General features: G+C 41.6%; 1 protein-coding gene across 1 annotated transcript in view; it reads right to left on the bottom strand.

Annotated features, from left to right (window-relative positions):
- The window catches only part of tmem214 (transmembrane protein 214), a 40,889-nt gene that overhangs the window by 14,504 nt on the left and 2,153 nt on the right, over positions 1-24,232 (bottom strand). The window contains exons 2-11 of the mRNA XM_052025234.1: positions 20,517-20,719; positions 18,837-18,987; positions 12,200-12,334; positions 9,958-10,040; positions 8,358-8,460; positions 7,570-7,651; positions 5,641-5,742; positions 4,739-4,880; positions 2,147-2,238; positions 202-250 (exon numbers count right to left, since the gene is read on the bottom strand). Coding sequence (XP_051881194.1) covers positions 202-250; positions 2,147-2,238; positions 4,739-4,880; positions 5,641-5,742; positions 7,570-7,651; positions 8,358-8,460; positions 9,958-10,040; positions 12,200-12,334; positions 18,837-18,987; positions 20,517-20,719 — 1,142 coding nt within the window. The remainder of the gene's footprint in view (positions 1-201; positions 251-2,146; positions 2,239-4,738; positions 4,881-5,640; positions 5,743-7,569; positions 7,652-8,357; positions 8,461-9,957; positions 10,041-12,199; positions 12,335-18,836; positions 18,988-20,516; positions 20,720-24,232) is intronic.

Here is a 24,232-nt window from a genome sequence, read left to right as displayed (position 1 = left end):
CATCAATTTGCATGTCTCAACAGCCTATAGAAAATGTTCCTGATTCCATTCCAGTTAAAACCCAGCCCAAAGTTAAATGAAAATAATGCCATTTTTCCAACCAAGGCTGTGGTTAAATAGCAATACTCTTTGCAAAAACAAAAATGCCTGTACGACTGTTCAAACCGAAAATAAATTATAGCAATAATTGAAGAAAGTTACCTTGACTGGAATGTTGGTCCAGGTTTCCAAAAGATGATTTAACAGAAGACTGGAAGAAAAAAAATCACTTAATAAACAAGCAATATACTTTTCACCTTGAAACTGATAAGTACACGAGTAAAATAAAATTACAATCATTTCAAACATTCATGAATGCAAAGTGCTGTTTGAGTAAACCACTTAAATTCTTAACTTTTTTTTTAAAAAAAGGCATGGTTTTGAAGTACAACTATAGAAATATAAAAGCTGCTTTAATAACTTTTCATTAGAGATGGAGGACAGAAAATGTTCATGTAGTATTCAAAAAATATACAACGTGAAATTAAGAAATTGAGATCGGATCTTTGTCAAGGGAAAATACTGATAATTCCTTTGTATTTGCATTCAATTGGACTGCACAAAAATACTATTTTATATTAACTAACCTCAACGAAATCTAATGTTAAATTTTGCAATAAGGTAAATTGATTCATTAAAACAGGCTCTCTGTTAAATCAGTTAATGCCACTATTATCATTTATGCAGCCCAATATAAAAACACAAATAGTTATCCGATTAAGTTAGTTTGGCACAACATCATGGGCCAAAGGGCCTGTTCCTGTGCTGTACTGTTCTATGTTCTACATATAGTTGACTGCACCTTGCCAGAATGTTGCAAAACCTCTGGAAGAAAATTGGTGGAGAACTACACAATGGACTCAAAACCGTAATCTAATCTGCATGTCATTAGAATACTGCCCCTTGCCTACCCCTCATATGCCAACTTTGACACTGAATACAAACATCAACAGGGTGCCAGTTGTTAAGATCATGACAAGCCCAATTTTGTCCCTGGCATCCACATAATTGTCTTGTAACTCTCCACAGAATGGCATACACATACCAAAAGTATTCTTAAGGAAATTAAATGTGTGGGAAAGCAACTGGAGGCCTTCATGTTATTAAAATTACAGTAACTTGTCATTTTCTTAACATTTTGTACCCCTACAAATGAAACTTTTAGACAGTGGAAATGCAAACTCTGGATGGCAACTGTTATAGCCCATAGAACTTGCATACCAAAAGCTTGAACATCAACCTTCATATTTCCTTTGCTATTGATTCACACAGTCCAACTGCTCCAGGAACTACTTTGGCAGAGCTCCACAACTGCAAAGGAGCGTGGGGGGAGGGGGGTGGGTAGAAAAAAAAGAGAGAGGGCATGGAAGCAAAGAATCACTATTCAATAGGACATATTACTTCCTTAACCTGCAATTCACTCCTTCATACTGCAAACTCCTTTCATCACCCGAATTTCATTTGGCATCCGCCCCACCCTTCAAAAGCCTAGGAGTAAACAAGTTACCAATCAAAAAGTGACCTGGTACAGTCGGCACCTATCTGCAGAATACAGGTTGGCTCAGTTAGAAAACACAAACCAAAAGCATACTTGAGAGTTCATAATCAATGTTCAATGTGGAAGGCATGTTTAAGAATACACTTCCGCGAGCTTAATCTAGATTACAACATCACCAAGCACACCAGCTCAAAATAATTGAGAGGGGCAGCAAGGGAAAAGAATCCAAAAGTCTATTGCTCGCCAACATGCATGACTTCTGACAACTAGAGGTTGGGTTTCAACCATGGCCCTGGAAATTTGGATTGGATGACAGTAGCTCTTTGCCAAGAAGGAAATCAGATGGTTGGGAAATCATATTCTCAACTAACTAATGACAAGATGTGCATTGAATTCAGAAAAATTCTCAATATTCATATCAAGCTGCAGAAGAAATTCCAAAATGGACTAGGTCACAAAACAGATCTCAGAAAATAGCAAAAACAGGATCTTATGCTAGCTCGAGATAAGAACTTGTTCAAAATCTATAAATACCAGGATAGATTGTCACAGTTACTCCATGAAATTGTTCATCTGCTAACAACCATTTCTTTAGTTTGCACTACTTACCTAGACTGTGAAAGATGTTTGGTGTAAAGCTGTCTCCAAACACTGAAGCTGTTAGAATCAGTGGTCAAACATTCAACCATACATCTTAAGAGCTGCAAGTTTAAAAAAAAAAGACATTTGCTTCATTTTAAACTAACCTGCACAAGACATATGTGAAGTGATTCAGAATGAGCATACTATTTCATCACTGCTTGACTGCAAATGCTACATTCAGATGGATTCAACATAGGTAAAGTTTTAAGCAATTCCAAGTGAAAGGATCAATAAGCAAAAGTTGCAGGTACATGCGAGCTATAATAAATCTGCATACTTATTTCCTGCTGATTTACTTAAATGATAACTATTCTTTTCAATCACCCTCACCTACAACCCACCTCCCCAAGGCCCCAGCTGCAGGAAGTCAAGTTCTACAGATATCAAATCACCTTCCACAACTTAGTCAGATACATTCTTAATGGGGGAGCCGAGACCGTCACCACATCCAGGCCATTTTAACATAGTGGCATTATCGTAAGGTTAAAGCGTGTCCACACTTTAAAAAACTCTCAGTTGGGAATCAATTCATTTCCATTTTAATTAATTGATAAATAAAGACTTCATGGAACTCAGACCTACTAACATAGCACTTATTGGGATTGATTCACTGATATTTCTTACATTTGTCAGGTTGTTTTGCTGCCAGGTTTTACTTCAGGTGAAGAAATAATTTGAAACGCACACTTCAGATTGCACTACTATCTTTGCACCATTCTGTTGTACCTTGCACCATTCACCATTGTTTTGCACTCATTGGTGTATTTATTATTACACATGTATACTGTTTACTCTGCAAGCTTCACACAAGCAAGGAATTTCATTGTATTCTGGTGTATATGAGAATAAACTAATCTGAATCTAAAGGTGTCTTTTAGTTTCAAAATACATAGATAGGACTATCTCCTCTTAAAGGTCCAGATGATCAATTAGCAAGAGATTTTAGATAACAAGTGGAAATTGGTTCAGTACAAATACCAGGTGACCCTCCCCAAAACAAAAAGCAAGCTTGATTTTTGTTTTAAGCTTAGTGCAGAGCCTCAGTAGAATTCAAGGAACTCGATTTCATCTCAACCTCATAATTATCTAAATTTACAAATGCCAAATTAAGCTGGATATAAAATCATTTTTTTCTTCTAAATAAAAATTAAATACTGAGAATGCATTTTTAGGAAGAATCTAAAGAGCTTGCTTAGGAGGATATAACAAGCGCAGTGGATAGAGAGGAAGTGGATGTTATGTACTTGGATTTCTGGAGGGCGTTGGATAAGGTGCCGCATAAAAGACTAATAGATAAAGGACGCATGGAGTTGGGGGTAATGTATTAGCGTGGATGGAGGATTGGTTAACCAATAGAAGACAGTTGGGATAAATGGATGCTTCCCTGGTTGGCAATCAGTGGTGAGCAGGGTGCCGCAGGGGTCAGTGCTGGGCCTGCAATTGTTCACGATATACATTAATGATTTGGAAGAGGGGACTGAGTGTAGCATATCCAAGTTTATGACACTAAATTGAGTGAAAAAGCAAATTGCACAGAGGATGTGAAGAGTCTGCAGAGAGATGTAGATAGGTTAAGTGAGGGGGCAAGAATTGACCCGTAAGACCAGTTTGTAAGACAAGTTTTTCACTGAACCTCAGTACAAGTGACAATAATAAACCAATACCAAGAATCTGGCAAACAAAGTACAATGTTGGTAAATGTGAGGTCATTCACTTTGTAAGGAAAAATAGAAGATCAGATTTAAATGGTGAAAGATTGCAACATGTTGTGCAGAGGAACTTGGGAGTGCTGGTTGGTGCATGAATCGCAAAAGGTTGGTTTGCAGGTGCAACAAGTTATCATGGTGGCAAATGGAATGTTGGCCTTCATTGCTAGAGGAATTGAATTTAAGAACAGGAAGGTTATGCTGCAACTGTACAGGGTAGTGATGAGGCTGCAGCTGGAGTACTGCATGCAGTTCTGGTCTCCTTACTCGAGGCAAGACATACTGGCTTTGGAGGCGGTGCAGAGGAGGTTCACCAGGTTGATTACGGAGATGAGGGGTTTAGCCTACAAGGAGAGATTGAGTCAACTGGGACTATACTCACTGGAATTCAGAAGAATGAGAGGGGATCTTAGAGAAACAAAATTATGAAAGGGATCAATAGGATCAAGGCAGGAAAGTTGTTTCCATTGGTAGGCCAGACTAGAACTCAGGGACATAGCCTCAAGATTTGGGGAAGTAGATTTGGGATGGAGAAGAGGAGGAACTGCTTTTCTCCAGAGAGTAGTGAATCTGTGGAATTCCCTGCCCAGGGAAGCAATAAAGGCTACCTCATTAAATCTATTTAAGACACAGATAGACTTTCGCGTAGTAAGACACTTAAGGGTTATGGTGAATAAGGCAGGTAGGTGGAGCCGAGTCCACAGCCAGATCAGCCATGATCTTATTGAATGGCAAAGCAGGCTTGATGGGCCAGATGGCCTACTCCTATTTCTTATGTTCTTATCTTGACAAAAGAATTACTTCTCTCCCAAAACTGCATTCCACTGCAGCAAAATTAGAGTTATTCACTCACCTCTTTCTTCATGTCTGGAGGACAGTTGGGCGTTGCTCTGGATAAGAAAGAGGGAAAGTAGGTGTGTAGTGCAGATTCAGGTTTGGCACCGAGTGCCAACACTTTAAGCTTTGGATAAAGTTGACGCAACTGATCCTGCAAACTGAAGAAGTTGGAAAATTGTAGCAAATTATCAAACAATTACATTGCATGGGCCATGTTCTGAAATAATTACCCAAGGATGCTCTGAAACAACACAACTTGAACAATTCTTCCAATTAAATGCTTTGTTAGATGTAATTCAGTTGAGAATACACTATTTTGTAATCCAAATAAGTTTACTTTAACATTTTAAAGTTGTAATTGAAGGTATGTAATCTTCAGTTTCCCACCTTTAAAAAAAAGGTGCTGATGCACTGGTGACATTGCACTGAAGAGAGGCAAGTAAAATTCCTATATTGAGAAAATCTCAGTCAACGGTAATACCAAGAGTGAATTTAATTTAAAATACCGAAATCTTCCCAGGCAAAGAATGCAATGCCAGGAATGTACATGCAATTAGCTGAAGTAGTTCATCTGCTCTCTCTCCCAGCTTCAAAAATAGCCACATACTAATAGGAAAGTCAAAATCAGTTTGATAAATAGGAGTTAAATAGAAGACTGCAGACTTTAGAGCAAGGTTCAAGGTGATGTAATCAAATACAAATTAATTGTTATACTGTTTTGAAGCTGGGGTGAACTTGCATCCATGAAAACAGTAAATATTCACTTTTATCCTCAGTACAAATTTAGTCTGTGCACTTGTGTAGTTGGGGGGAGAAAACTAATGAAGTATGTAGCCTTGAAATAAACTTCAAATACAGAACAATCCCAGAAACCAACTGTTTTCATGCACTAGCATCAGATTTAACATTCCAACTTACTTGGTTGAAAGTGAGTTGTTAGGCATGTATGCAAAGTCCAGCAATGGGAAAAAATCTTTTGGTCCGATTGTCCCAAATCCTTTGGACAAGTTAGAATGCATCCTAAAGAATAATTATAGAGAGATTAAAAGTTTAATCTATAGCATGTATTACATAAATAATCTCTTAACATGCCTTTAAGTAACACACCTGACAAGTTCTCACTGATAGCCCTTCTCTCCAAACGCCACTTTTCATTCTTATTTGTGATTGATTTTGAGCAATTAAATAGTGAGCCAGCTAAGATCACAACAGCAAGTCAAATACTGAACCAAAACAACATCTTTGATTTTGTTTAAAGAATAATGGCAAGAGTATATTCAACAGCAACTCATGGCATTGGCACACACGCCATTAAACACAGAAAAACAAATTGTCAAAAGGTACTCTGCCAAATCCAAGGGTGCACAACGCAACACTGAAATCAATTCAACAACATCAAGTTGGGGTACCCTTGCATACAAGTTGTCCAGTAGAGGTTTTGCAAAAAAATTTAGAGTCATTGTCTACAAAGTGCAACTATTTGTTTTAAAAACTGCATGACATCACTGCCCTTCTGGCCCCAAAAGTTACTTTTACAAGTCAGAGTACCCTTCATTTCAAATAAAATTTATGCTGGAGATTTTTTTAAAAAAGCAATTTAAAATAAAAGCAAAAAACCCTGCAGATGCTAGAAATCTAAAAATGAATCTGCACATCAGGCAAACTGAAGGATCATCAACCTGGAACATTAACTCAGCTTCCCTCACCACAGATGCTACCTGACCTGCCAACTTTCTAGCTTTTTCTGTTTTTTTAATTACAAATTAAGGTTCACCGTCTTTTCTGTCTTATTAATTCTATCTGCCTTTGCCCATGTTTAGCTGGATTCTGCATACTATTACAATCTAATTTTTACTTGCAGGTTTAGGTTGTGTTCTAAAGAGAATTCAGCAAGCTGGCCACGAAGTTACTGTTTTCACCTGCTCACAAACACCACACCAAATCTTGAGCAGTGACTGCAAGAAAACAGGACCTCTAGAATGAAGGCAAATGATCACCAGCATCGGGCAAACCATTTTGGAATGAAAGTGCAAACACTCAAATCTTAATCTGAAAAGCAAACAAAGCCAGATTCGTCAAGGGAAGAGAGCTTCAGTCAGATCCAAAATCTTTGTTTAAAAAAAAATTGGCAGTCTAATGTTAGAAGATTGGCTGCAGAGATATTTTACCACTGCAGATGAAGGACAATTACCATGTGCTTGTATATGAAAAGAACACTGCCCTATGTATTTCGGGGAAATAAGAACAGCTATTAGCATTTATTGGGCTCTCCTATTATTCAACCTTTTAAAAGGCAATGTAGCCACCCTCTCCCAAATACTCTCATCTCCAGAGTAGAAAGGAAACATGTTGATTAAAGTCCACCCTGACTAAAGACAAAGTTGATAAAACCTGTTTTTTTCCTGTTAAATAGTCTGTTTTAAGGAAAGGTGAGAATGCCTTAGCCTTAATTCTGGTAGGAACGCCTTTAGATAGTTGAGAATTCTCTCTTCTCCAAGGAAAGCAAGCCAGCTGTATTTTAAACTAAACCCACCATATCCATGGTCAATCCAGAGCTAAAAGCTTTCAACAAATTAATTCTCTTTCAGAACTCAGCCACTGACCTATATTGAGAGAATCCAGAGACGACAACAACAGGACATGGAGGGCAGACATGCAGGATACTAATGTATTATATTTGGGAATAGAAGAAAATCACATACTAAATCCTAAATTTATTCAACAGTTAGAAGAGGATCAAACAGCTCTTTACTGTACTGAACACGTCTTGGAATCATACAGTGCATACATTATAGACTTTGCAACGGCTTTTCCAAATTTAAAATTCTTATGTTTATGTATACTCACATTAGTAGTCTGTCCAAGTAGCTGATTGCAAAGGCAGATAGTGTTTTGATGCCCAATACAGGAAGCATAATGTTAAGCCATACTAGAGTAGAAGAACAGAACAGTTTTCAGGTCAGAATATGTTGAAAGAGAAACAATTGCTTGCACTAAATTTGCTTTGGACCTGGGCATTTTGCTTTATTACTTGGTAGAGAGAAGACAAAATGAGAGAAATTTTGGACAAAGATAACCAATTTAATCAATCTGGTTTCAAAGAAGAGTTCTCAGCAGCAAATTAAAATTTCAGATGCTGGGAATGTAATATTTATAAATAATATAGAAAATCAGAGCTGACTAGCAGAAGTGGCCAGTTCTGATACAGACAGATGTTAGTTACCTACTTTTCTTTCTCCATTATCCTAGACTGCTGGACATATCCCACATTCCTGCCATTAGCAGCACATTAAAAAAAAGCATAAATGCATTCTACCCATCCCTTCCCCTACCTTCTCTGTGACTGAAAAATAATTCCACCCCCCACCCCACCTTCCCGGTTCGATGAAGTGTTTTGGACCTGAAACATTAACAGTTTTTTTCCCCCCCTACAGATGGTGCCTGACCTGCTGAGTGTTTCCAGTATTTTGAATTCCCAGCAGCTCACTTGGTGAAGATGTAAATAAATGAGATACAGAAGTTTATAAACCAAGATCAAGAGTTAGAGAAATGTAACAAATAGCATTAAGCCAAATTATAGAACAATTCCAATCTTTTGCATTTTCAAGCTCCCAAAGTTAATCATGATTCCTTACCTTTCAATCCTTCAGCCAAATCTGTCCCAGCTTGCCCAAGGGCCCACATGATGGTAAGGCATTTAGTTGGTTTATTATACTGGGATCTCAACATTTCCAGGTACTGAAAAATTAAAAATATCACTACTACACTTCACGAGATAAGAAAGGAAAAAGTTAAAGAGCAGAAAGCTTTGTAATTAACCAAAAACAGAATCCCTAACTATTTGACTTATCAAAACTAGTTACGTTCATTAAGAATGCAGAGGAAAAAAAACTATTACCCACCAGGGCCCCTGAAGGCATTCACAATAAAAGTCATTGAGCAAATGTTGAAACACAAATCACCCAACCTCTCAATGTTATTTCAAGCATCATGAAGCAAATTGAAATCAAAGCCTTTTGTACAAATTATTCAAAATGGCCACAAATCTATTAAAGCTTACTAAACAATTTTATAAAACAATACCCCAGAAATACTGTCAATTTTCCCGATTTGCACTGTAAAGAGCGGTGAATGTTATACAAATGGAGGCAGGGGATCTTGGAACGTGAACTCTGCATACATTTTACATTTCCACTCATTAATTCCACAAGACGTGCATATGTATTTTTTTTTAAAACAATTATGAAAATAATTTCACAATTTTAAAATCTTATGCAAATTTAGTTGAAACTTGTCATTTGCAACGTGTCAACAACCAAAACGTGAGAGGAGGAAACGAGAGGCTCCCTGATGTCCTTTTCAAAACAGAGCTGATGGAAATGTAAAATGAGCTGATGGAAATGTAAAATGAGCCGAGGGAAAAAAAATCAAGCTTGACTCAAAGTCTGCATTCACCCCACGAGCACTTCAAAATGTTAATGCTCAGTTGCTTGCTGAAATGAAACCCACTCACCAGCTCTTCAGAATTCTGATAAACCCAACATCTCTCACTCAAACATCTTTGTATGATAATGGTCAAACATCAAATAGAATAAACACTTCTTAATGATAATGGGCTGATTAACTCAGACCTTCAACATCCAAACATAATAAAGATGGTGCAATCAGTGGGGGTTGGGGGAGGAAACAGCAAATATGTTGTGTACAGAAAGTCACGCAGTCACTGTACTTTCTAACAGGTATAACTTAATTGCAGACCTGCCACCTCAATAAACAGTCAAGTCAAAATGTAAAGCTGATAAGAAAGACAATAATAGTTTGAACTGAATTTGTGTGCATTCAAAGACAGGTGATCCAGAAATCTGACAAACAAGGGTTTACATCCTATGGGAGATGGGGGTGGAGTAGCTTGAACAATAATTGCAGAATCAAAAAAAGGAGCGCAATGGAGACAGCAGATAACAGCCAGCAGTGTGGTCTTAAAAGAATGGATGTCACCCAAAGTCTTTTCAATTATACAAGTTATATAATGGAGAAAGAAGCCATTTATGTTCCACTTGACTCTCTTCCCATCTTTCCTCATCCAAATTTATCAGCTTTTCCCTGTATTCCCTTATTCATACACAAGTCCAATATTTGTCAAATGTTTGAAATAGTCGCTGTAATAATGTGCATTTTATTTAGATTTGCAATAAGCCACCACAAGACAACCAGTAAGTGGAATATTTTGCTTACCTTTCCTAAATTCATTGTTGCAATTTTAGGTTTGTCTGCCAAAATAGCCTGAATACAAATTCTGTAGCCATGCAGTGATTCACCTGAAAGCAAATTTTTCTTCATTAAATATTGGCTTTTTCATTTGCACATGTATTACAAGGATGTTCATCAGTGAAGTCCACAAAGCAATACATTATCAACTATCCATTCCTACTCCACTCCATTAGTTACCAGTTCAAAAACATGGAATGACACTGTCCTCTCAACCTGAATTCTGATGAAGACTACGAACTCCATAACCACTTGAGTTAGACAATTCCACCACCAATAATTTAAGTCACACAAGTAGAATGGAAGGTTCTCATCCTTATGTTTCATTCAGCAATGCCTAGCCACACATGCACTTGGTAAGATCATGTTCTTACACAAGACCTGGGCATCATCCAGAGCTGGGCTGAAAAGTTACTTCCACCACACAAGTTTTCAGCAATTATCTTCATCATCCATTCAACTCTGACAATTATGAACTTCAAGAAGGTCACTGCTGAAGAGGGTAGGACCTTCACAATTAATGGTAGGACCCTGGGGAGCATTGTAAACAGAGTGACCTTGGAGTGCAAGTACATGGTTCCCTGAAAGTGGCATTACAGGTAGACAGGGTGGCAAAGGATTTTGGCACACTGACCTTCAGTCAGAGCATCTAGTATAGAAGTTGGGATATCACACTGGAGTTGTACAAGACAATGATGAGACCACATGGAGACTCTGTTCAGTTTTAGTCACCCTGCTATAGGAAAGATGCCATTAAGCTGGAAAGTGTGCAGAAAAGATTTACAAGGATGTTGCCAGGACTTGAGGGACTGGGTTTTTGGGAGAGCTTGGGCAGGCTAAAGACTTTATTCCATGGAGTGTAGGAGACTGAGAGGTTATCTTATAGGTGGTGTATAAAATCTTGAGGGGCATAGATAGGGTGAATGCAGTCCTTTTCCCCAGGGCTGGGAAAATAAATTAGAGGTCACTGGCTTATGGCAAGGAGGAAAATTTAATAGGAACCATTTCCACACACAGAGTGGTAGAAATATGGAACAAGCTGCCAGAGGAAGTGGTTCAGGCAGGTACAATAACAATGAAAAGACATTTGGACAGTTTCATGGATAGGAAAGATTTGGAGGGACATAGGCCAAACACAGGCAAATGGCACTAGCTTAAATGGTCAGTATGGATGTCGGGCCGAAGGGCTTGTTTCTGTGCTGCATGACTCTAACAGAAACTTGACTGAACAAAAGACACAGCAGACAGAAGATCTTGCAAGAGGCTGGGGATCCTATAGCAAAGCAACTTGCCTCCTGGCACTCAAACCTTTTCAGGGCAAAAATCAGGGTGGTCTAATCTTCATTTTCCTGGTTGAATGAAGCTCTATTATAAGTTTAAAATTGTAAACTGCTTGACTGATTTCTCATTCATTAACCTTAAACCAGTCTCCCCATCAGCAGCACACTGTGGCTACGGCCAGTGCTGCCTAAAGGATGCACTGAAACAATGTGCATTTGTCAAGCTTTCTTGGCAAGGTCATCAAAACCCAGATGCACAGGCTTAAACATCTGCCGCCAGCCACATTTCCCCAAGCATACACCATGAATAGCACATATAAATTTCTCCTTCTCTGCTACAATTGAGACTTGCTATTAGAATCAAATGCATGTTACTACACTTATCACAGTGGACAAAGGATCACAACTATAGGGTCAAATGCTAACCATAACACCACCACCCACAAATAGAGCATGAAAAAAAATTCAAAGACAAAAGTGAGAAACATTTTCCTGGAGTATGTAGAATCTTTAATCAACAAATGCAAAGTATCACAATTTAGTATAGAAGTGAATGAAAGGAATTGGACAATTATAAAATTAGCACAATTTTACGAGCAAAGAAGTGATCATGCTCAGTGTTGTATGCTGTTTACAAATTAATAGCTTTATATTTTAATATGCTGCGGGTTTCAGGACCAAAACAATGAAGGATAATTAAAAAACATAGCTCAACTGAAGATAGTGTGATGACCAAGTCTACAACGTGTGTAATGTAATTTAGCACAAAGACTTAAACAGGAAGCACTATGTGGAACATCTATTTTATAAAACATCGATTTGAACGGAACTCCAAAATAGCCAGGTTGGACCATTATATGTTTGACCGATGACGACGCCACTTATTAGGAAGCATAAAATTGCTGAAATAGGTCTCAGCAGTTACTTACCCACAGCCTTATCTTGTTCACGCAACATTGTGTATATACAGTGATCAAAAAAGTGCTCCAGGCTATCGGATGCTTTCCCCAGGAGTGATTTGATAATGTTCCTCAGCTCCTTACTTGCAAGGCAATATGGATAATCTAAAAAGTATTTTTCAAAAGGGTAGCTCAAATTAAAAACTGTTGCACTTGCAGCTACAAGACCAAACATCATGAAGCACCAAAACTAAAAGGATATGCTAACATTACACAGAAACTGCAATACTGCCATCAATAATTCCGCACACCTCTATAGGCTACACCATTTTTAACCATCTCCACTGGAATCAAGGAAACTCATTTCAATGGATGCAATTTTTTTTAAATTTAAAGATGTTAAACTTCATTATACGAGATCTGAAAGTTTTTAAGATGGTGAACAAGGTCATACTTACTGTTCAGCAACCTGTGGCCCTAAAGTACATTGCTTACTGTCATTTCTTTAGATGAAGATTTCAAAATATTTAGGTTTAAAACAGTATTTCAACCTTCATATTTACCATGTCCATTATCCTGTAGTGGCTGCTACCGCGATGAGAAAGTAAGCCACTAGTCGATGAGTTGCAAAACAAAACTGATTTATTTTCCTGCCTTGCGTGGGCCTTTTAAGAGGAACAGTTCCTGCCCACCGAAAACGGAAATGACGTGTGCGCGATGTCAAACTTTTCCCGCGTGCAGGTTCTCCCCGTCGCTCGGGGAAGACAAAGGCCCAGTGCCATCTTGGGCCTTGCCGCTCCGACAACGCGCAACCCGACCACTGAGCCAGTTCGCTTGCTCGGATGGTGAGTCACTATACAACCCCTTCCCCCCACCCCCCCCCCCCCCCCCCCCCGCCACCACAGAACCGGCGATACGGTCCCCAAGGTTCGCGGGCTGTGCTAGCCATTGCTTAGGAGGTCGGCCTCTGCGTCGTGGTGTTGGGACCTCGACCAGTTGTTGTAGATCTAAATGGGCCAGTTTGAGGCGGTCCGTCGTGAAGACTTCTTCTTTGCCCCCAATGTCCAAAATAAAGGTGGACCCATTATTCCTAATGACCCGGAACTGCCCCTCATATGGTCGTTGCAACAGTGCCTGGGGTGTGCCCCTGCGAATGAAAACGAACTTACAGTCTTGTAGTTCCTTGGGCTCACAGGATGGCGCTTGACCATACCGCGAAGTGGGAATCGGTACCAAGCTGCCGAGCCTCTCGCGCAGTCTTTCCAGGACTGCCGCGGGTTGTTCCTCTTGCCCCCGAAGGGCGGGTATGAACTCCCCTGGGACGACCGGGGCACACCGTACATGAGTTCAGCTGACAAAGCGTGGAGATCTTCCTTGGGGGCAGTGCATATGCCAAGCAGAACCCAAGGTAGTTCGTCAACCCAGTTAGGACCTTTCAGGCGAGCCATTAGGGCTGATTTCAGATAGTGGTAGAAACGTTCTACCAACCTGTTTGATTGAGGGTGGTAGGCCACAGTGGTGTGCAGCTGCGTCCCTAGCATGTTCGCTAATGCAGACCATAGGCTGGAGGTAAACTGGGCACCTGTCTGAAGTGACGTGGGCTGGAACACCAAAACGCGAGATCCAAGTTGTGAGCAGCACCCGGGCGCAGGAATCAGTTGTGACGTCGGATAGAGGGGTTACCTCTGGCCACCTCGTGAACCGATCCACGATAGTAAGGAGGTACTGGGCTCCTCTCGAAAGTGGCAGGGGACCAACGAGGTCAACGTGGATGTGGTCGAACCTTCTACGGGTAGGCTCGAACTGCTGCGCTGGGACCTTGGTGTCTCGTTGGATTTTTGATGTCTGGCAGCGCAGACAAGTCCTGGCCCACTCACTGACCTGTTTATGCAGGCCATGCTAAACAAACTTGCTGACAACCAGTCAGACAGTTGATCTGATGGACAGGTGCACCAACCCATGTACCGAGTTGAAAACTCGTTTCCGCCAGGCTGCAGGGAACTATAGGGCAGGGCTGACCTGTTGCGACGTCGCAAAGGAGGGTCTGGTGACCTGGACCGACTAAAATCTTGGAGCTGCAGGCCCGAGACTGCGGTTCTGTAGCTAGGCAGCTCGTCGTCGGCTTGCTGTGCGTCAGCCAGGGCCGCGTAGTCTACACCCAGGGACAGGCTGTGGATAGTCGGTCTGGAAAGTGCGTCAGCAACGACATTGTCCTTTCCAGAGACATGTTGGATATCCGTTGTGAATTCAGAAATGTAGGACAAATGTCACTGCTGACAAGCTGACCAGGGATCAGAGACCTTGGAGAAGGCGAAAGACAAAGGCTTAAGTGGTGAAAGGCCTGCCTTCTAAAAAGTACCGGAAATGCCAGACCGCCAGGTACAGTACTAGAAGTTCCCGATCAAAAGCACTGTACTTCAGTTCAGGTGGTCTAAGGTGCCTGCTGAAAAACACCAAGGGTTGCCAACAGCCTTCGATTAGTTGTTCCGACCGCAGTGTTGGATGCGTCCACCATGAGGGCGGTTGGGACGTCTGTCCTAGAGTGTACCAGCATCGCAGCGTCTGCCAGGGCGTCCTTGGCCTTAACAAAGGTAGCCACGGCCTCGTCGTTCCAGGTGATGTCCTTGCCCTTGCCAGACATCAGTGAGAACAAAGGGCGCATGATACGGGCTACTGCAGGGATGAACCAATGGTAAAAGTTGACCATCCCCAGGAATTCTTGCAGGCCTTTGACCGTGTTGGGATGGGCAAAATGGCAGATAGCGTCTACCTTGGCGGGTAGGGGTGTCGTTCCTTTGCTGGTGATTCTGTGGCCAAGGAAATTGATAGAGTTGAGTCCGAATTCACACCTGGCCGGGTTGATAGTGAGGCCGAAATCAAAGAGACGGGAGTACGGTCAGCAGAGGTGGGAAAGGTGTTCCTGGCAGTCACGGCTGTCAATTAGTATGTCACCTAAATAAATGAACACCAAGTCCAGGTCGCGGCCTACTGCGTCCATCAGCCGCTGGAAGGTCTGCGCGGCGTTCTCAAGGCCGAACGGCATTCGAAGGAATTCGAAGAGGCCAAATGGAGTGATGAGCGCAGCTTCGGGGACGTCGTCAGGGTGGACTGGGAATTGGTGGTATCCCCGGACGAGGTCCACCTTGGAGAAGATGTGGGCTCTGTGTATGTTCGCCACGAAGTCCTGAATGTGAAGGATGGGGTAGCGGTCCAGGGTGGTGGCGTCATTCAGCCTGCGGTAGTCGCCGCAGGGCCTCCGCCCACTGGTGGCTTTGGGGACCATGTACAGGGGGGAGGCCCAGGGGCTGTCTGACGTGCAAACGATCCCCAGTTCCTCCATGGGGCAGAACTTTCTTTGCCAGGTGGAGCTTGTCTGGAGGTAGTCATCGTGCTCAGGCATGAAGGGGTGGCCCTACGGTAATGATGTGATGCCGCACCCCATGTTTGGGCATCAAATTTGTAAACTGAGGTGCCAAAACCGATGGGAACTTGGCTAGGAGCTTAGTGAACTCGTTGCCAGACAGGGAAACAGAGTCCAGGTGCAGGGCTGGTAGGCTGGCTTCTCCCAGTTCTGGAGTGCACTGGCCGCTTCCCTCGCAGGTCAACTAACAGGCTGTGGGCCCGAAGGAAAACCAGCTCCCAGGAGTGGCTGGGTGACGGCGGCAAGGGTAAAGTTCCAGGTAAAACGGCTGTCGCCGAATTGTAATTGAACTGTATGGGTACCAAAAGTTCATATCATTGTGCCGTTTATGGCTTTTGAGTGCGGGACCCTGTTGCCTGCTACAAGTGTTGCAGCCGATCGGGGGCAAAACACTGACCTCTGCTCCGGTATCGATGAGGAAATGACACCCAGACTGCTTGTCCCAAATGAATAGGAGGCTGTGTTGGTGGCCAGCTGCCGTAGCTATCAGCGGTAGCTGGCCCTGGCGTTTCCCTGAAACTTGCAGGGTGGGTGGCATCGACGGGCCTCCGTGCCCCACCTCTGATGGTAGGAACACAGCTGGTCGCCAGTGTCGTCGTCTGTGTTTCTAGGGTGTGGTCGCTCGGTTGCTGGGACTGGTTTAGGTAGGCGTTGGGCCCGCGGTCTGACGACTTGGCCGACCCACTCTCGCGTCTGGCCTTCCACAGGACATCTGCCTGGGCGGATACCTCATGTGGGTTGCTGAAATCGGCATCAGCCAACAGCAGGTGAATGTCGTCGGGTAGTTGTTCAAGGAAGGCCTGTTCGAACATCAGGCAGGGCTTGTCCCCCTCAGTCAAGGCCAGCATCTCGTTCATCAGGGCTGATGGGGATCTGTCCCCCAGGCCGTCGAGACGAAGCAGGCGGGTGGCGCACTCACGATGGGAGAGGCCGACTGTCCGAATAAGGTGGTCTTTAAAGGCCGGGTACTTGTCTTCCTCCAGAGGAGACTGGATGAAGTCTCTGACCTGGGCAGCTGTCTCCTGGTCCCGGGAGCTGACCACGTGGAGTCGGAGGTGATCTGCTGAAGTTGGAATTGTGCTTTGGCCTGGTCAAACCAGATGCGGGGCCGAAGTGTCCAAAAGGTGGGCAGCTTGAGTGCCACTGCATTGGCTGCTGCGTTGTCGTCCATTGTGTGGGTCCAAAATCTGTTTGGACCGTCGGGGTCCCCAATGTAGCGGCTGCTACCGTGATGAGTAAGTAAGACACTAGTCGATGAGCTGCAGAACAAAACTGATTTATTTTCCTGCCTTGCATGGGTCTTTTAAGAGGAACGGTTCCCACCCACCAAAAACAGAAACAACGTATGCGCTACGTCATCAAATTTTTCCCACGTGCGGGTTCTCCCCGTCGCTCGGGGAAGACGAAGGCCCAGCGCCATCTTGGGCCTCGCCGCTCCGACGACACGCGACCCGACCGCCGAGCAGGTTCGCTTGCTCGGACGGTGAGTCACTACAATCCCACCATTATTTAACACTCTAGGAGCTGCATAAGATAATTGAAAGTTCTGCTGTTGATGTGTTGCAATGTGAATAGCTGTTCAAGCAAGACCACAGCTGCTGGATGCCCGATTTTGTTTTGAACTGACATCTGACTATTAGATGTCAATAAAGGGAAATTTGGGCCACATAGATAGGCATTTCCTGGTCTGAGAACCATTTCTGGGACTAGTGACAGCTGCTACTTGATCACTGACTGTAAATTCTGACTCAAAGTGAGGCTATTGAATTTTGTCAATTATAATGTGCAGGTTAAGGGGCCTGCCACCATTGTCAGACTTGCATACAAAGGACAGCCACAGGAGCAAAAGCAAAATGACAACTTACAGTATCCATCGAACTGAACCACCACCAATGTACCAACACCTTTTAAACAAGGTCTAATGTTTACAATGGAGCATTAGAACTGTGCCAAGAAAAATGAATTGATGTCAGTAATGAACTAGATACTGCCCAGGTTAATAGCATTACCAATATGGAGAACAAAATTACAATTGCTCATTTTAAGGAAATCATTTACCTCCCCCTTCTTCCAACAATTGCTAGATAAGGTGAGATATTAGGAATCTAGGACTAAAAGCACAGACTTCAAAAACTACAACAATCATAATGCCTAATCAGAAGTTCAAACTAGTCAAAATTTAAACCAGCGCCTAAAAGAAAGAGTGGTACTTTCACAGTCCTGTTTAACCATATAAGCAGAGACAGTGACAAGAGCATATACTTGCATAAATCAGGGGTAAATCAGCATAAAGGAGCGAGACAGGACAGCTGGTTGAGTGGTGCCACAGCAACAACCTCTCAGTCAACGTCAGTAAAACTGAAGAGCTGATTGTTGACCAGGAAGGGGAAGGAGGGCAAACATGCACAAGTCTGCATTTGTGGAGAGATTCAGCAGCTTTAAAATTCTGGGCATTAACATATCAGGTGACCTGTCCTGGGCCCAGCACATAAATGCAATTACAAGGAAGGCACACTAACATCTTTACTTTCTCAGGCAAGGAGGTTCAGCACGTCAAACATTAACAAACTTCTACAGATATACTGTTGAAAGTATCCTGACTGGTTGTAGCATGGTCTGGTACGACAATTCGAACACACAGGAACAGAACAAGCTGCAGAGTAGTGGACTCAGCCCAATACATCATGGGCATATTCTTCCCCACCATCAACAGGAGGCACTGCCTCAAGAAGGCAACATCTAACAAAGATCCCCACCATCCAGGCTATGCCACCTTGTCACAGCTACCATCAGGCAGGAGGTACAAAAGCCTGAAGTCCCACACCACCAGATTCAAGAACAGCTACTTCCCTTTCAGCATTTGGTTCTTGAAACAACCTGCACAACCTTAATCACTACCTCAGTATCGCAACAATATGATCACTTGGCACTATGATGGACTTTGGTTTTAATTGTATTCTTTCTTGTGAAAATTGTGTATAAATTATGTTTTTCTTGTGATGTTGTGTATCTGATGTTATGTGCCTGTGATGCTGCTGCAAGTTTTTCATTGTCACATGCACTTGCGCATATCACAAACTCGACTTTGAAAAAGAGCAAAGATCTTTTTGTTGCACATGCTAGACACACCAGAATCCACAGCACATCTGTAAATCAATGCTAATTGACAAGCTAACTGGAAATACTAAATACATATTGATACATATGCACACCAATACATAATTAATAAATAAGAGTCCAACTGACCGTAAGAATACTGACTGAGGGTGGGGTCAGATTCCGGTGCCTGCAGTTTATAATTCAAGTAACCAGCCAAATCCTTCACCCAAACAGATGGGTTCCCAGGAAACAAGTCCTGGCTTTTGTCCATTTGCTCCTGAAGTTCCTTCAAATCAAGCTGCAGAGAAAACAACAGTGACTTAGACCCTCAACAACTTCAATTTTGCAACTTGGAAACAGTGCATAATTTTGTGGGTTTTTCTGCCAAGAGGTGATATGGGATGGGAAATGGATGTTTCAGCAGAATTTAGTTTAGCCTTTCAAATGGTAGGATGATGGTAAAGGTCACCGAACTACTGATCTGAAAAAATAAGTTGTGAATGCCTTCTGGTGTGCATTCACAAGTTTGACTTCTACTGGAGAATTTAAATTTAGAATACAATTCAGAATTGAGAAAGGTAGCACCTGAAACTAAGACACTGCGGTAAAAAGCCATGTGATTCAAGAATGTCCTCTCGGGAAGGAAATCTACCGTCATTACCCAGTCTGGCCTTCATGTGTCTCAAGCTGACTTTACAAGCCATTCAGTTCAGAAGTAACTAGGGACAGACAATAATGCCAGCCTTGAACAAATAAGCAAGCAGTCAATTCTACTTCACCACTTCAGTGACAGAGCTCTCCTTAATTTCAAACAATAATTGAAATCATTGTTTCATTTTGCCAGATTGCAACATCAGACCATAACTTTGGTGATGAGATTGAAAAATTTAATTTGTGACCTCCAATGAAAAAGTTAGGCAACATTGCAAGGCTGTAGATGGAAATAACATGTAATAAAAAATAGATTAAGTAAATGGCTTTTGAAGTTGGCAAATAAAAGTCATCCACCCAGAATGGAAAGGATAGAACATAGCACTTTGCAAATTCTGAAAATCTGTAGGCTGCAGGGAATTTATAGATTTAGGGGCTTCATGTATAACAATTAACATGTCATGGCTAGGTGTAGAAAGCAATTCAAAGGTTAATTTATTGCTGACATTTGTATATAAATCCCTGGAATTTAGAATGTTAAGAAGCAACTTGATTGCCTTTAATGACATCAGTAGGAAATGAGTTACTTATGTCCAGAATTTCCACTAGCTGGGAGTCTAGGTTCAGAAAGCATGGTCAGCATGCAAACACTGATACAAGTCTGGAACTCTTGTGCAAACGGCAATCAATTCCAGGTTAATAGTTAATTTTAAATCTTGTGATTTTTAATCAACTAGAAGGTGCAAAGAGATACAAGGCAAAGAAACATGCAGTTTAAACCATGATCAGCTGCAAATCTAAACAAGACAGAACAAGCCTGAAAGGCCAAAGGTTACTTCTGTTCCCACATGGTCCCCTTAACAGCACAGCATATTGTTGCAAAAAGAGAATCCCAAGGTTAGCAGACAGCCACATTTCATCCTTAAGGCAGGTACTCAGTAGTGATCACATCAACTGTGTTTTGGAGTGCAAAGGTTCATTTCTATTCTATTTCACAGAAGCTGAATTCAATAAAATTAAATAAGGAATAATTTTAATAACTGAAAATAGTTTTACAATGCTAAGTTTCAATACAGTTCTTACCAAAACCAGTTTAAAAGGAACACCAACTCATTATACTGAAAAGCAGAATAATAAAGAAAAATATAGAAAAACAAATATTTCTTGAGCACGTACAGCTTTAATGGCAGCCTCCAAAGAAGGAAATATCTTGTGCTTCGGTCCACTATCACCACAGGATTTCTTGATCACCTTTCCCCCAGAGGCTGGTTTCTGCTGTGGTTGCTCAGTTGATATCGGAGGAACTTGCTCCTTATTCTGTTTCTTTCCCATTTTCTCAAATCCAAGTTCAAACAGGGTTTCAGAAGGTTTCAAAGGAACTTAAAAAGAAAAGTTCTGTTAGATAATTCTGTTTTCACAAGGAAATATTAAAATTACATTTCATCATTTGCTTAATAAATGCATGGACTTGGGTACACAGGACAATTTCCAAATCTGTACTTTACAAAACTTGGAGGCATAATGAACTGTGAGGAGGACAGAACATGCATGTTCTTCACCAGATTTCATGGTGTCTTGAACTGCAGAAATGAGTGACTCACAGGTATCAATGTAGTCAGATGTCTTTGAAAAGAATCATTTTCTACATGCGTTTTGCTGATGCTTACAAATTCTACACACAGGTCCTCCCCTGGTCTTGTGAAAGTTACACAGCTATTAAGTGTGATAATTTACCGAGTTCCAATGCCTGGTGGTTGCTGTGTCAACATTGCAGAAGACTAAGAAACCCGAATTTATGGTTTTGCATACTTGATCCTAGCTTCTGTAATTAGGTGAGACAGGTAGCCTTGAGCACAGCACTGGTCATTAAGATTATTGCCCAAGTCACACTTTTATTGTTTACTTCATTAATCAGACACTAAGTACTGCATACAACTATCTCATAGACCAATGTCATTTGTCAGGTGTGGCAAATATTCTCCAGCCACGTTGTCTCCAGGATATCGCTGCAGACCTCCAGCAACCACAACCTTACTTTTTGTGAGGTAGTGGAATATTTCCCCCTTGATTCCCCATCTTACCAAGGCTCCCCTGTGCCACACTGACAAATGTTGTTGCTTTGCCAGTACATAAGGGTGCATTACTCAAGGTAATCATCACCTTTGTTCTATTTTGTTTGTTCTATTTATGGACAGAATATAACAGAGCTCTTTACTATTTGCAAAACATATCCCAGTGTTGCAGACATACTGGTGAATTTGCATGAATAGTGAGCAAAAAGAAAACACCTGTAAAACTGTCACACACAAAAGATATAGTGAATGCAACCTATACTAAAACATGGGCCAGCCGCTCATTACATCAGAATACCTCAGCCCCAATTTTTAAACACAAAGGACCAAGAAGTAAACATTGAAAAACTGCTTTCATTATTCTTGAAATTCTCTTCAATCACGAAAAGAGCAACTCTAAAATTTTTGTCCTTACTTTTCAAATCTCCTTTCAGTCTCACCTGTCCACACATCACCTCTCCCAGCCAAACCACTGCCCAAGCTGTTATCGTCCTACAATTTTAGTCTTGAGCACCTCCAATTTTATAAATCCCTTCACTACAGGCATCCATGTCCAAATCAACAAGGTTCATATGTCTAGACCTCATTTTGACCTCTCAAGATGGTCCTTGCCTCTTAACCAAAACTTTGGTTGTCCACCTTCATATAATCCTACACAGCTCAACATCAAATTCTGTTTGCTAACCCCCCAGTGAAGCAGCTTGAAATGTTCCTCTAAAGACAAAACATAGGGTTACATACTGACCTATAAAATCAATGATTAAAAAAAGTGTTTTCATACTTATTTCACTGTCACTGCTCGAACCCTAAGAAAATTCTCAATTTCAGAACAGACTTTCTACTTGTGTGGGGTGGCTACATGGAAGAAAAACCTTCTCCCGCAGGACTTCATAACCTCCAAAGGCATGTTGCCAATTTTACATGGAAGAACACCAAGATGCACTTATTAAAAAATACAAAACTGGCAATGTTAAATTACTTTTTAATGAAGACTAGCAATGGCAAGCATGGGCCCCTTACAAGCAGGACAAGGGAATTTATAATAAGGAATAAGGAAATAGTTGGGGAATTAAAAATATTTTGTGTCTTTAGTCAGAAAACAAAACCTGAAGGATCAGGGGTCTAGTAAGAATGAGGACTGAGGGAAGCCAGTACAAGTCAAAAAAAAGACAAGAGAAGTTGATGAAGACGATAAATCCCAGGAACTCAGATTTGCATCCCAGAGCTTTGAAAGAGGTATATTTAAAGATTGTTATTTCCCAAGATTGTATAGATTCTAGAACTGCTCCTGTGGATTGGGAGTGGCAAATGTTTAAGAAAGGAGGAACCACTGACCCATTAACCAAACATCAATGGTAGTGAAAATGATGGAATCTATAAAGGAGGTAATAATAAAACACAAAGAACAGGATTGAGAAGACAAATGTGAATTTAAGGAAAATTATTCTTGATTAATCTACTGGAATTCTTTGAGGATGTGACCACATATAGGTAAAGGGAATCAGTGAATGCTGTTTATCTGAATTTTTGGAAGGCACGCGATAAAGTACCACACAAGAGGTTAATGTCAGAGCACATGGAATTGGGATTAATACACCAACGTGGATTGAGAATTGGTGATCAGACAAAGTTAAATGTAGAAATAAACAGATCAATCTCAGGTTAACAGGTTTCAACTCACGGGATACTGCAGAGATCGATGCTTGGGTCCCACCTTCTCAATCTATATCAACAATACGGCTGAGGGAACTAAATGACATTTCCAAGTTTGCTAACAATATTAGCCTATGTGGGAATGCAAGTACATCAGAAAGTGCAAAGAGGCTTCAAGATGTAACAAGCAGAGTGAGTGGCAAGAATATGGCAGATGGAATATAATATCAAAAATGTGAGGCTAACCACTTCAGCACACATACAGAAAGGCAGAGTATTTGTTAAATAGTGAGAGATTGGTAGAGCTGGTGTTCAAACTGACCTCGTGCTTGTACAAAAGTTGTTGAAGGTCAACATGCGAGTGCTAGAAGCAAATACCAGGGGAAATGGTACATTAGCCCTCATCACAAGGACATGAATGCAGGAGTAAGGGAGTCTTAATGCAATCGTATAGGGCTTTGCCGAGTCTGTACCTGCAATATTGTGGTCTCCTTACCAACGAACATGCGCTTACGATAAAGGGTGTGAGCAAACATTCACCAGACTGGTTACTGGGAAAGCAGGTTTGCAGAAGAGAAGAGATTTTTGACCGTATTCTCCAGAGCTTACAAGGAGAAAGGAGGTCTTATCAAAACAAAGTTCTTAGAAGGCTTGACAGACAGATGGTTCTTCTAGCTGAGGAGTCTTGGATCAGAAGGCAACGTTGCGGAATAAGAGCCAGGCCAATCAGAACTGAGAAGAAACAACATTTCTTCACTTAGGGTATACTGAACCTTGGGAATTCCCTACCTGGAGAACTGTGAAGGTTCAGTCAGCATTCATTCAAAACAGATTGATAGATTTCTGGACATTCAGAAAATCAAGAGATATGAAAATAGTGCTGGAAAATGGTACTGAGATACAAGACCAGGTAGTACAATGGCTGCCTCACAGCCAGCTTCAATCACGACATCCATTGCTTTTTATGTGGAGTTTGCACATTCTCCCTGTGACTGTGCGAGTTTCCACCCACATTTCAAAGACATGCAACTTGATAAGTTAATTGGCCATTTAAATTACTCTTAATGTGTAGGCAAGTGGGAGGGAAGGAATTGATGGAATGTGGGGAATAAAGATTACAGGGGGGAAAAAAATTAGTAGGGAAATTTGAGCCAACAGACACTAAGG

The sequence above is a fragment of the Pristis pectinata genome, chromosome 10 (genome assembly GCF_009764475.1).
Source record: "Pristis pectinata isolate sPriPec2 chromosome 10, sPriPec2.1.pri, whole genome shotgun sequence".
NCBI lineage: Eukaryota > Metazoa > Chordata > Chondrichthyes > Rhinopristiformes > Pristidae > Pristis > Pristis pectinata.
Note: the sequence above shows the minus strand (reverse complement) of the source record. Positions and strands in the feature narration are given on the sequence as shown.